Source organism: Marmota flaviventris, chromosome 16 (genome assembly GCF_047511675.1).
Source record: "Marmota flaviventris isolate mMarFla1 chromosome 16, mMarFla1.hap1, whole genome shotgun sequence".
Lineage (NCBI taxonomy): Eukaryota > Metazoa > Chordata > Mammalia > Rodentia > Sciuridae > Marmota > Marmota flaviventris.
In genome coordinates this window covers 35,935,892-35,950,310 of record NC_092513.1, presented here as the reverse complement: position 1 = coordinate 35,950,310, position 14,419 = coordinate 35,935,892, and the positions used below count along the sequence as shown (strand labels likewise).

The 14,419-nt window shown below is 42.5% G+C and overlaps 1 protein-coding gene and 1 pseudogene across 1 annotated transcript in view; one reads left to right on the top strand and one right to left on the bottom strand.

Moving 5' to 3' along the window:
• The window catches only part of Fhod3 (formin homology 2 domain containing 3), a 439,678-nt gene that overhangs the window by 46,368 nt on the left and 378,891 nt on the right, over window positions 1–14,419 (top strand). The window contains exon 2 of the mRNA XM_071602801.1: window positions 8,965–9,071. Within this exon, the coding sequence (XP_071458902.1) occupies window positions 8,965–9,071 (107 nt within the window). The remainder of the gene's footprint in view (window positions 1–8,964; window positions 9,072–14,419) is intronic.
• Window positions 8,430–8,804, bottom strand: LOC114093022 (transcription initiation factor TFIID subunit 13 pseudogene; annotated as a pseudogene).

The window sequence follows — 14,419 nt, the reverse complement described above, 5'->3', positions numbered from 1 at the left end:
TCGTGAAGTGTCTTATAAGCCTATGGGTCTCTGGGGCATTTGGTTAAGGCTAGTTTGATTTCTGCTGGGCTCCCTCCTGTCTCTGTTATCAGCTGGTGGGTCCTCTGTAGGCTTGAAGATCCAGGTTGGCTTCCCTCAATTGGTAGAGTTCCAAGAGCAACCAGAGAGGGCAACCCCAGTGAGCAAGTGCCCTGCACACACCTGCTTTGTCATGTTTACTACCACTCCACTGGGCAAAGCAGGACCTAGGCCAGCCCAGACTGCAGGAGTGGAGGAAGAATCTGCCTGTCAAGTTGCAAAAGCACCTGGGAAGGGTGTGGATGCAGGGATGGGGGGATGAATCAAATGACACAGGCAAGTGATGTTGATTTGTGCTTTTTTTTAGACTTAGTTTTTCTTTTTAAAATTGGCATCTATTTTTCTACTTCTGAATTACTACCAACATTACTTTAAAGGGTAACCTTCAGGGACTGGGGCTGTCGCTCAGTGGCAGAGTGCTTGCCTAGTACATATGAGGCACTCTATCCTTAGCATCACATAAAAATAAACAAAATAGAGGCGTTCTGTCCACCTACCATTACAAAAAATAAAAAATAAATAAAAAAGGGTAGCCTTCATGTATATTTATAGAGTGGTTCTGTAAAAATCTATTTAGGGGTTACACAGAAATTTTATTGCCTAGACTAGGATCACTGTAGACCTGCTGCCAGAACCCAGATAATCATTAAACTGCCCCAGTAACACTCCACTTCACTGGCTTAAGGAAGGGAAAGAATATATAAATCGAGACGTGACATCAGCCTTGTTTTAGATGTTTGGGGTTTTTCTGGGATGGTGAGCCAGCCTGCTTTTTTGAGCGCACTCTCTTTGTAGGAACAGTCAAAAGAACCCCAGAGGGACTTTGTATAGCCTCTCTACAAGGAGCAGAGGGCTCTTTCTCTGTCTCTAGAGAATGAGGGTCCATTTATATGGTGTGTTTTGACCCTGGGGGAGTGGCACAGAATGCAGCCTATCTGGAAGGACCTTATTGTGGATCTGGGACTGACTCCCTCCCGAGCAGCCCACCCCCTGCCAGAATCCTGGCCATAGGTTGACAGCCCGCAACCTGATCTGAAGTCTCCCTGCTGTGCCACTGTCACTACCCCTAAATTCCCTAATCGCCACCCTTCTATAATAGCCCTGTAATGCTATCTTCCCACATGGCTCCCTGCTTTGTCTTATGTCCCGAAGTGCCACCAAACCTACAGCCAAGAAAGGAGTGTAGGGGACATGCTGCCAGGGGATCAGGGTTGACATGAAAATTGTCGGAGTCAGGAAATTCCAGGGCCCTTAAGTCATCCGGGAAGATATTTGACATGAGAGGCCAAGGGAAGGGATCAGGTTGCTCCCTGTAAGCAGGAATTGAGGTCAGGGATTGGGCTGGCAGGGAGGTGTTGGAGTCCTTCACTCTGTAGGGAAATTTGGATATTTCTGCCTAAATCTTTATAATAATGCAATTGGAATTAACCCCAGTCGCTGCCCATTGTTTTGGAAGTTTATAACATCAGCTATCACTAACAAGATTGAAGAATCTCCTTTAGGGTACTTATCAATTTGTTTATTAAAATGATAACCGAAGCTGACCCTTGTCATCTCCCAAATATCTAGGGGATTTTACTCTTTCAGTGTGTCAGTCCATCGGAAAAACCCTTTATTCTTGCTCCTTGGCTCATGTGATGGTTTAAATATTAATCTCACATGTCTGGGTGCAAGACTAAGGCAGGGCCTGCATTGTGGAATGGCTTGGGCAGTGTGTGCTGACTTGTTTGGCATCCTCACAGTGCACCTGTGCTGTTAGGATCCCCTTTGGGCACTTGTGTCTCATTTCTCTAAGGGCAGCTGATGTCTGATTTTTTCCCCCCTTCCCCACATGTGCTTCCTGGGGAACTCGGACACACATAGTCATCTTTTCTTTTTCATTTGAGGGACTCACTAGCACAAATGAGGAAGGACGTGCCCACCCATTAATTATGGGATTGGGATGATGACTTCTGGCTCAGGAAGTCATCCCAATGGCGGTTTTCCTCCTGGAAGGGGGACTTGGGCAGTTGTATGGAGGATATTTGGGTCTCTCATAATTACAGTGACAGGAATACAACCGAGGAAGAATATACATACATTTGGACAGTTGATTTAGATGGCATTTTACTTAATTCTGTTTTATTTGTATGTCATACTTACTCAATGAATCCATCTTTTTGAGGGAAGGAAGTGTTTCTGTGTTCCTGGATACCCTGCCTGTGTCTGGCACATAATTGGGTCAGAATAGGGCTGTGGTGGTGGTTAATGATGTCTAGAATGTGAGGAGAGGAATGGTGAGAATGGGCAGTTGGGCTAAGCGTGGTGGTGGTGGGGGGGTCCTGTGTCAGAAGGCTGGGGAAATTGTATGATTTCCTGTTGTGATTTGGGGACAGCCTGGAGCACATTGAGGTAGACGCCTGGCAGGCCAGGAGATGTCCAGGAAGATGGGATAGTCACTTTTGGTTGATGGGAATAAAATCAGAGAGTGCAGGATGGAGATGATATGCTAAATAGCCCGCAATGCCATTAAGGACAGGACTATATCTGTGGCCATCAGTGCACCCCTGCTTATGCCCCAGCTGAGGCTATTGGTACAGAGGTTACGTGGGAATGGAGGGGACTGAAATCCTAAGCTAGGGAGCCTTAGCCCTTGTCTCCACTGAGTAAAAGGGAGGGATATGAGAAATATGCCCTGGCCCTGGCCTGGGTAGCTTCTGAGCACTGACTGTTAAAGTCTCAGGAGTTTTATGAGTCAATTGTTAAACACAGTTATTATTAAAAAATTGAGTAATAGAAACTTATAATTGAATAAAAAGATTTAAAATTGAAGGTAGTAAGTATTCAAAACACATCACTTTCTAATCATCTGACTGCTAATCTCTGCTCCTGAGGGAGGGTACTTCTCACATAGTTGTGGGAGAAAGACTGTATTGGTGAGTTTTTGTGTATCAGTGACCCCTGTTGGTATTTGAAACAGACTGGTGGGAGCATTTAGCCACGTCTATGCACGCTTTCTGCTCCAGGGTAGCACTTCCTCTCGCTCTTGGTTTCTCCCTGGGCTGAGTGTGGACCACGACTTCAGCATGACTCAGACCCTTTTGAGGAGAAGCAAAGACTCTTGATCCAAAAGCTCCTTTCTCTGGACTCAGATGTTTCCAGGGGTGGAGGCAAAAGAAATTGTTATGGCTTAAAGGGCTTTCATTATGCCATCTGCTAGGCTGCTGATTCTATGTGGGATTAAGCATAAGTAAAAGTGTTGACACTGCCAACAGAACTAAGTAAGCTTATTAGTTAATACCAGCTGTAGAAGTTAAAAGAAAGAACACGTTTCCAATGACGACAACTATACTAATGGTTGTGTGTGTTAACAAAAGTCCAGTTCTTAATGGAATTTTCCACCTAGGGATGATAAATTCTTACTTCTGTTCACTGGTGACCCTTGGCTAAAGGGGTGTCTTTTGCAGCAGACTTCCTGTTGGCTGCTGCCATAGACCAGGGAGGGCACTCTCTTCTGTCTTTTTTTTTTGTTGTTGCTACTGGGGATCTAATCCAGGGGCACTTTATCACCCCCGGCCCTTTTCATTTTATTTTTTTAAATTTTATTTTTGTATTTTTTGGTACTTGAGATTGAACCAGGGACACTTAACCACTGAACCACATCCCCAGCCCTTTTTGTATTTTATTTAGAGACAGGGTCCCACTGAGTTGCTCAGGGTTATACTAAGTTGCTGAGGCTGGCTTTGAACTCACAATCCTCCTGCCTCAGCTTCCTGAGCTGCTGGGATTACAGGCGTGTACCACTGTGTGGGCTCCTTTTTATTTTTTATTTCAAGACAGGTCTCACTGAGTTGCTGAGGGTCTTGCTATGTGACTGAGGCTGGCATCATACTTGTGATCCTCCTGTGTCAGCCTCCCAAATCCCTGGGATTACAGGTGTGTGACACTGCAGCCAGTTCCCCTGTATCTTTTCCCCAAACCCTGGCTACACCTCTGACACCACAGTAAATGGAGTTTGGCCATTTTGATTTCTGTATTTAAATGCCTTCATAGATCAGATGGTACATCAATGAAGTGCCACTCAGGAAGGCTGAAATACACCCATATGCCTTTAGTTTGTCATTAGAGAAATAAGACAAGTGAATAAAATAGGATTAACCTTCAAATGATTTAACTTGGTATTTCTCACAAATACTAAAGAACAAATTCCTTTCATTTTGTTGAGGGATGTCAGCATTAAGGAAGTGTGGGGTCTCTAGCAAGAATTGTTACAGATGCCAATTCTGAATAAGCTGACAGTCTAGATTTTTACATGTTGAGGGTATTGAGCAAAGCTTTCCCATCATAAGAGACTAATTCCTTGTTTGAAATCTCACTTAGAGTGGCTTAGAGGCATTTATCTAGATGTTTTAAAGCACTCACATATTTGTCTTCCCTTTTCCCCAATCTCCTGTCATTTTGGCTGAGAGTCTTAACTCACCAACTAGATGAATAACAAAAGCCACTCTTACAACCTAAGAAACCAAAGGTGAAGTTATACGTTTGGATTTCTTCATAATGTTAATCTCATTCTTCTTTGTTAAAATGATTTTTCTATATTTTGAAGTGTAATCATTCTAAATATAACAAAATCCCTTTTTCTAATACTTGGAATTGAACCCAGGGCTGCTCTACCACTGAGATACATTCCCAGCCCTTTTTATTTTATTTGGAGACAACATCTCACCAAGTTGCCAATATTAGACTTGAACTTGTGATCTTCCTGCCTCAGCCACTGGAGTAGATTCCCAGTTGTGCACCACTGCACCCAGCAACAACCTGATATTCTTTTTTTTTTTGCAGGATAAATAGCTGATATTATTGTTTAGAAAATAATTACAAGAAAAAATTCTGTTCAGTACAGACACAATTTTTTCTTCTCCCCCATTTTTTTTAAAATCGGTGCATTATAATTATATATAATAATGACTTTTTTGTTACACATTTATACATGCACACAATATAACAATATAATTTGGCCAACATCCCTCCCCAGCACTCCTCCCCTTTACCCCTCCCATCCCTTTCCTCTGTTTATCTCCCTTTGATTTTCATGAGATCCTTGCCCCACCACTTTCTTTTCCTTTTTTCTCTCTACTTCAACAAATGAGAGAAAACATACAACCCTTGACTGCCTGAGTTTGGCATACTTTGCTTAACATATGGTCTCAAGTCCCATCCATTTTCCTGCAAACGACATAATTTCATTCTTCTTTATAGTTGAATAAAACTCCATTGTGTATATGTACCACATTTTCTTTATCCATTAATCTATTGATGGACATCTAGGGCAGTTCCATAGTTTGGCTATTGTGAATTGTGCTGCTATAAACATAGGTAAGTATGTATCACTGTAATATGATGATTTTAACTTTTCAGAATAATATACCAAAAGGTGGTATAGCTAGGTCACATGGTAGGTAGTTCCATGCCTAGTCTTTTGAGGAACCTCCATATTGATTTCCCTAGTGGTTGTACTAATTTACGATCCCACCAACAGTGTAAAAATGTTCCTTTTTCTCCACATCCTTTTTAGTATTTATTATTGTTTCTATTCTTTTTTAATATTTATTTTTTTAGTTGTAGCTGGACACAATACATTTATTTCACCTATTTATTTTTATGTGATGCTGAGGATCGAACCCAGGGTCTCGCACGTGCAAGGCTCCACCGCTGAGCCACAACTTGAGCCCCTTATTGTTTGTATTCTTAATGGTTGTCATTCTGACTGCTGTGAGACAAAATCTCTGTCTTGATTTGCATTTCCATAATTGCTAATGATGTTGAACATTTTTTCATATATTTGTTGGCCATTTGTATTTCTATGTAATTCATTTGCCCATTTACTAATTGGGTTATTGTGGGGGTTGGTATTAAATTTTTTCAGTTCTTTATATATTTTAGATATTAATCCTCTGTCAGAAGAATAACTAGCAAAGATATTCTCCTGTAGATTCTTTCTTCACATTTTCAATTGTTTCCTTATCTGTGCAGAAACTTTAATGTGATGCCATCTCATTATTAACTGTTGGCATTATTTCCTGATCTTTAAGGGTCTTAAAAATCATCGCCTGTACCTATATGTTGGAATGCTGACCCTACACTTTCTTCTAGGAGTTGCATAGTTTCTGGTCTAATTCCTAGGTTTTTTTGATCCATTTGGAGCTGATTTTTGTGCAGACAACCTGATACTCTTAATAACTTATCACAGCAAAGGTTTATTTCTTGATCTTGTCACAACCCAGGATGGGTCATTGGAAGCTGGGCAGCTCCTCTCTTCCATGTACATGCAGGAACACAAGCTCCATTTATCTGGGGCTCTTTCGTTTTCTGGGGTTTGGTGTCTTCCTCTTTTTCCTCGGTGTCTGGCTACAGGCAAGAGTAGAAAGGTGCAGAGGTGTTATGGCTAGGCTTCTTGGGGACTTTCTTCACTTTCACCCACATTCTATTGTTTGTACTTAGTCTGTGACCAGAGCTCAACTATAAGGCTTGGATATGTAGCATTTGTGCCCAAGAAGAAAAGAGAATGGGGTTGGTAAACATGTGGCCTTGCCTTGGTCACATCAGAATGCCCAATGACACAGCTGCATGTTGGAGTGTGATGAGTTTTCAAGTCCCTTGAGGGTCTTGATCCATAGAGAAGATGTAGAGTACAGTGGCTCAGTGCATGACCTTGACCAGACTGCTAGTATCTAAATCCCAGCTCTACCATTTACCAGATTGTGACCCTGGGTGAGCAACTTAATATCTCTCTAGACCCAAGTTTCCTTATCTATAAAATGGGTTTAACAATAGAACAAAGAGTTCTTGTGAGAATCAAATGATTTACTGTGCCTATGTATTCAGAAGAGTTCCTGGAAGATAATTAATGTTAGTTGGTTAAATTTAAAAAAAGGAGACTAGTGACAAAGAGACCTAATTTCCTCTTGTGTGTGTTGTACTTTGGATATGTTGCCATTTGGATGGAACTGGTCTCTTTGAGTTCAACTGCAAAAATGTTTATTGGATAACTATTATTTGCAGTGTGCCAGGTGTGACCATAGAATCTAAATAAGTAGGCCTCTCACCAAGTCAAAAGAAACAGCATGTATTCCACACCAAATCTGCCTTTTAAACTTGGTGACTCTTAATCCATGGTTATACCAGCATCATGATCTTGGTCCCCACTGAGCAAATCCACAGCTTTCTCTGTACCCTCTGAATGGAGAGTGGCAGATGCCTAGTGCCCAGAGGGCTATTTCTCCTGCCCTGTCTGTCTTTTGGGCCTGTCAATGCCAGTCCTTTAACAGTCGCCTTGTCTGTCCACTTGGTACCTGGTTTGCTCCTGATCTATTTGCACTAGTGTATTACCTCTTCTAGTTAGGCTGCAAAGTTCATCATGATGCTTGCTTTTATTTTTATTTTTTTCTCCTTAAATGCAATTTTAATCTTTATTTTAAGCTAAGAACAATAATTTAATGCAATAAGCTAAATTCACACAAAACCTGTATACTCTGAGCTACAAAAGTGGGTTTTGTAGCTACCTATGGTTTTAGTCAACTACACATTTCCACAAGTACTTACAAATATGTTAAAAAAATACTCTACCCCAAATGCTTATCCTACCATTAGCTTATTAAACATTAGTAGCCATTCCTTCTACTAAAAGTAGATGATCAGGAAAATGAGTTCTAAAACTTAAAAAGTAACCTAAGTCCCAAAAGGTTTTAAATAAAAAAAAATCTTTCAACATGGAAGCATCAAAATGAAACTTTAAGTTTCTAAAAAAAAAAAAAATCACTCTTTAGAAAATATTAAAACAAATTATCATTTAAGACACATAAACATTTTTATAAAACTTGTAGTTTCAAATATCATCTCCTTAAAAGAAAAACCAGTTCACTATCTTTAATAACATCTCAGACCACTGTTGTCTAAAAACTTCAGAATATGTAAGGCATATGTCTCAGCTGTCATAGTCAAAATGACATCTAGATTTCACCTATTAAGCAGCTATAGTATAGCTTATAATGGCACAAGTATACCTAACACATAAATACTCCTTCATCCTTTAGATAGGCAAAAGTCAGAAGGAACTGCATAATTTGTAAGGTATTTTAACTTACATGTAGTCATTAAAACTCAGTAAGTAATTCAAGTATAGTCATGTAAAGCCAGGCAATTAAAGGCTCAAGGATCACTCTAAAATCAAAGACATGAAAATAAAGGCTGAAACTTTGTTTTTCCATCTTTCATTTACATGCCTAGATATTAGGACATTACTGTACAAAATACACAATTATTGTATATGATTTCCACAGAAGATAACGAAATTTCATGAAGTACAAAAATTATCAAGATCCGTAGTTTGCTTCATCAAATGCTTTTCTAGCTCGTTTCAATTCTTCATTCTTGGTAAGCAAGTCTTTAGCCCTAGCAAACTTCCTTGGGTCCTTTCGAATCAAGAAGACGATATCTTCAACTTGTACTCGACCTTGTCTTCCAATTGACATTGCCTTGTGGGTCATTTCAGAGATGAACTCTATGACAAGGTCTTCAAGAATATCCACTGACTCAGTGTAAGGATTCTGGTCATCCCCAAACCCATACATCATACATCGTAATTCTTTAGAAAAAAGTCTCTTTCTTTTACCCTGTCCACCTTCTGCACCTCCTCCAATTTCTTCATTTTTCTCCTCAAAGGTTGGGTCTTCTTCCTCATCTGCCATCCCACTAGCCCGCCAGCCCACAGCGCCTCGCTGGCTAGCTGCTGGCTGGTTTTACCCATGATGCTTGCTTTTAAAAAACACTTGAAAGTTAATGTGACTTCTGCACAGGATGCCCCCACCCCAACAGCAGACTGGGCTTAACACATTCTTTCTCTCACAGCTGGACGACTGTACTCTGCAGCTGTCCCACAATGGCACCTACCTGGATCTGGAGGCCACACTGGCAGAGCAGCGGGATGAGTTGGAAGGCTTCCAGGATGACGCTGGGTAAGAGCAACTATTGTTCCTGCCGACTGTTCCCCACTTACCAGAATATGTGGTGCATTGGTGGCTTCAAATACTTTGGAGAAATCACAGTAACTTTGACCTCTTCAAAAGGGTCCTGCAGGTGACTCAGTGGTGACTGCAGACCCTTTTCCATTTTGAGGAGCTTTTCCTGATAAAGCGACTCAGGGATAGCCCACCCAAGGAAAATTTCTGGCATTTTAATCAAACACATGGTACTTACCCTCTAAGTTATTTTTCCATTTAAATATCACAATTAAAGGAACATCTTATGCCTGTAATTCCAGTAGCTTTGGAGGCTGAGGCAGAAGGATCACAAGTTCAAAGCTAGCCTCAGTAATTTAGCTAGGCTGTAAGCAACTTAGTGAGACTGTATCTCAAAATAAAAAATATAAAGAGCTTGGGATGTGGCTCAGTGGTTAAGTGCCCTTGGGTTCAATCCCCAGTACTAAGAAACAACAAAACAACAACAAAAAAACCCATCAATATCTTTCAGATTTTAGTGGATTGATAACTGTTTTAAACATTGTTTACAATCATCTGTTGGATATTTCATTTTCTTGGCAGATGCCCTCATAGATGGTTTTATAGGCTGTTATCATATTTCAACTCATTACAGTGGAGAAAATAATTATTAATTATGTTCATGAACATCAAGTTACATTTAGCCTACAGATTGCTTAATACTGAGTGAAGCAATACTGACATAACAAACCAGAGGTGTGTACAGAAAGTGAAATCTCTGTTGGATGTGCACACGGAGTCAGCCATTAGGTTACTGAAGTCACCTTTTGATGGGGCCCCTGCCTCCCTTTCCACATCCCCATCCATCTTCAACCAAGTGTATCTCTGATTTTATCACTTTCCTTAGAGACCTTCAGAGGCTCCCTAAATAATGCTCAGGTGTCTTAATCTGGTATTCAGAGACCCCCAAAAGTCATTTGAAGCTACCTTACCCAATTTAAAAATACAGTCAGGTAATAACTGTCTGAGAGTATTGATTTTTCATAAATAGCTCAAAGAGTGGGGAAAATAGCTCGAAGAATTGGAACCTTCTTAGTGTTAATTTCATGTAGCTGACTCAGGAGTGAGCTGGTGGCCTCATGGGTTTCCCATTTTAATACTCTTCACAACTATGGTCATTCTTCTTCTAATTGTTCCTCTCTCCCACTGAAACTCCATGATGTCACAACTGTTCCATCTGAATCTCTAGCATCTAGCACATTATAGGCATTTAGTGGATATTTGTGGTCAGGTGAATGGAACAATCTTTGAATTGATTCCTGAGTGGCATTGCCACTGAACACCAAGGAGACCAAGAGCCTTGACAGGATCTAGCAAGGATCCTGAGAACACCCTTCATGCTCCCTGTGTGAGGGCCCTAACAGTAGTGGATGCTGGGAACCACCACCATAGGCCCATCCACCACACTCTGGCAACACGGGTGTCCCTCAAAGAACCTTTCTGGCCTCCCTAGTCACACCAGAGTCTACTATCCATCATTTTAAAAATTAACATTATAGACTGATAGATCAGGGAAATTCCATTGTGATATTTTTTTTAACAAGTATCTGGCAATGACATTCGTTTATGTAAGATGTCAGGGTGCAGGCTGGATGACAGTCTAATTGGATGACTTCATGGCTCATTGATCAAACAGACCCCAGGAGTGTTATGAGTAGATCATTGTCAACTTGAAAAATGTTTAAAGTGGTGTTATGCTTGAAGATTTTGTCCTTTTGATTTTGTTTTCTTTTTTACCAAAACTTGAATAATTTAGAGATGGCAGCTCAGGGGGAAAAGTGTTGATGTATCAGACGACAGTATAAGAATAAAGGGTGAAGAAGGAACTAACATTTATGGAGCATGCTAAAGTTACATTTATGCTAAGCTCTATTTCTAGACACCTATTTACACTGTCTTTGTTTAATAGTTCATTTTCATAAGAGTCATGTAATTGTATTCGTTTGTATCTATTTTTTCCATCTCAGACACCTGAAGTTCAGGAGTTAAATTACATGTCCAGAGTGGTAGAGCCAGGAGGTGGTGAGCCATATCTGAACACAGGTGTGCCCCAATTCTCAGGTCTATAGTCCTCTGCCACCCCAGGGGCTTCTGGGCACCAGCCCTTCAGGGTCTACTCAGCATGTACATTGCACCTTTGGTGATGGGTGTCCGGTTTACACAAGGACATCCATTCTGATCTTCAATACTGCTTCCAGTGAGAACAACATGTAGCCATACTGCAGAGTGGCTCCCGGGAAGACACCTTTGCCACCATCATGCGTCACTGACACTGCAGCTCCAACTGGTGACACCAGCATCCAATTGTTGGGTGTTCTTCCACAGCTGCTCCCAAAGAGCCAGGGGATCCTGGGGCAAGCTCGCCAGGGATCATGGTGCCTGCTTTATCATTTTGCTCCCTTCTGAATCCCCACCTGGCCATGGGTCCTATGGTATCTGGAGCCTAGATACCATTTTTGCACTCTAATAGTGAGAGATGCTGGGAAAATGAATTACAGCATGAAGAGCAGGAGAGACTTAAGACATGGGGAATGGCAAACAGGGGAATTTGGCCCAAGAGATGGTGGGTAGCTACATTTTGGACACACATGTCTCAAACTCACCCCAGAGGGAGGTTTTATATCTTTGAAAAGGTCTTCATTTATAGTGACCCACCCCTTGTCCTTTGGGACACAACCAAGATGACATCCCCTTATGGTCTGAAAAAGTGTGAAGGAGCTACCTCTTTTGATTTCCTGGCGGGGGCCCCTGCCTGTTCCTAGTCCAGGTTGCAGAAAACCTGCCAGGTTACTTGTTATCCCCAGGCTATTTACCACCATTTATTTATGAGCTCGGGAAGCACATAGCAAGTCTGTGGGCACTGGCCAGCAAGCAGTGGCAGATTGAGCCCCGCCCACATGGGTAAGCAGGGTCTCTGGGTTATTTGCTGTGTCAGTTGCACTGAGGGTCCTTATTAGATCCTCTCCCAGATGTGTGGCGTTTGGCCTAACTGTGGCTGAGAACTCACTTATCCCATCATTAGGAGTTAAAATAAAATTATTCCCTGATTAAGGTTTGGCCTTTTGAGGTATGAAAGTGGCACAGGGAGGTATTATTTTGGCCTCTAATTTCTTTGTGTAAATGATAGGAAAATATCTGCTAATATTGTGCCCATCTGATGAATATGGATGGAAATTGTGGTATTTTTCGTATGGTGTGTTCTGAGTTGAGTTTCCTTGCTGGAGGGCTTCGTTTCTTTTTCTTGTCCACTATACTGCTCTTTTGTGCCAAGACTAAAAATTAACTTATCTGTTGTTTAGAGTTATCACTCAGGCTATCAAAGAAGAGGAGAAAGACCTTCAAAAGTGGAAGGACAAAGCAATTATTATCCAAAAAAAAAAAAAAGAAAAAAAGGGCAGCAAGGTCTGTCCATTGCTTTCCACGGCCGGGGAAAATTAGCAAGGAAAACATGATGTAGTGGAAACAGAAGCCTCGAAGCCTCTAGGTTATTCCTGACCCTGCTACTGTGTGACCTTGTGCAAGCCACTTTAAGCTTCTGATAGTTTACAAAATGGGGACATTTATAAAATTTATTTATACAAAAAGGACAATATTTCCCAACCCCATTTCTCTCTTTGTGTGAGCAGGGTCTTCTGCAGGGTCTCTGACACCCCTGTTGGGTGTTGCACAGTGGTTAGGGATATGGGCTTTGTGTTTAGTCTCATGGCTGGGTGACCATGGGGATACAACTGCACCTCTCTGAACCTCAGTTTCCCTATAATATTATCATGATACTGACTCCTTGAGTTGTTTTGAGGTAAAATGTGATGATGCACCTAAGACGTTAAGTTAGTTCCTGGCACTCAACCCACACATTCAAAAATCATAGCCATTGGCACAAATACAGTAAAAATTTGGGAATAGATTTTACATTGAAATGGAGGTTGTGGAAGGAAGAAATGAAGAATCTCCCTTGCTTCTTCAGACAGTTAGCTTCAGCTGAGAGCAGGCCTGCAGCTGAGGAACTTGTGGAATCAGTGGTGAGGGGCACGAGGGGTCTGCTGCACTCACTCCCCGTGCACAGCACAGCTCAAAGTACAGATCACCCACACCTGCCCCATTGCGCTGGGGGAGAAGCTGACCCTTCAGAGGACTGGGGACTGTTGGGGTGAGTTCAGTGCTAGAGTTAGGCCAGCTGCCCCTGAAGACTCTGGAAGAAACTGCTTAGAAATACTAATCTCTAGTTTCTGGGCTTCAGGAGGTTTGGAAAGGGGCCTGAGAATCTTGTTTTTCAAAAAAGCTGTCCCAGGTGGTCCGGTCTTTGGTCAGGACCTATAGCAGTGGTTCTCGGTCTTGGAGAATATTGCAAACAACTGAGGAGCATTAAAAACTCCACCTTCCACGCTCAGCCTCGGGCTCATAAAATTAGCACGGGGAGCGTGGGCCCAGGCCGTGGCAGTTTTAAAAGCCACCCCAGGTGAGTCCCACGTGCAGCCTCGGGTGAGAACCACTATATAAGGGAGTCAGCGTTCTCAAACGGGCTGCAGGACGCCAGAAGAAGTAGAGGTGCTTCTATGCTGACTGCATAATGGGCTCAGAGCGGCTGGCCAGTACCTCGCCGTGCTAGACTGCAGGACAGGAGGAGGAAGACAGCTGGTAAGTGTGGGGGCCTGAGCTGGGCTGCGGGGTGTGGGCTGGAGTCTGCAGAAGACAACTTACCTGAATAATAGGAGCTTTCTCAGAACCAGTCTGATGAGCGGGGTGGGCGGAAAGGACTTGGAGCAGGGGTTGGTCAGGTGAGGGCCACTGTAGGGACAAGAAGGGAGTGACCTAAACCTGGTGGCTGAGAATTGTGAGCCTGGGTGAGTCAGGGGAGGTGACGGACGCTGTGACTTAGGAGGCTTGGTACCAGCTTGTGTGGAGAGGACAGATGGGCCCATGACATGAAGTGGAGTGTGTGTGGAAAGGGGGAAGTGGTGGAGTTCTCACTGGCAGTTTGGGGAGGGGGGTGTATTTATACATTTGAGGTTGTGATAAGCCACGATTAAGTTGTGAGCTGGTCCGTGAGAGCTTGGCCTGGGACACAGGTGAGAGGCATCAAGGACCAGAGAAGCTGGGAGATGACTTGGAGGGAGGGTGCTGCACACTTCGGTAAGCCTTATCCCTGGGGGACAGGCAACAGAGTGAGGTGAGATGAGTAGGATCTGCTGGTAGGGACCAAGGGGTTAGCTGTTACTCAGGTGGCAATATTTGGATGACCAAGTATTATATCTCAGCAAAAAGCTGAGTTTAGCTGTACATAACCAACAACCCAGACAGGGGCTCAC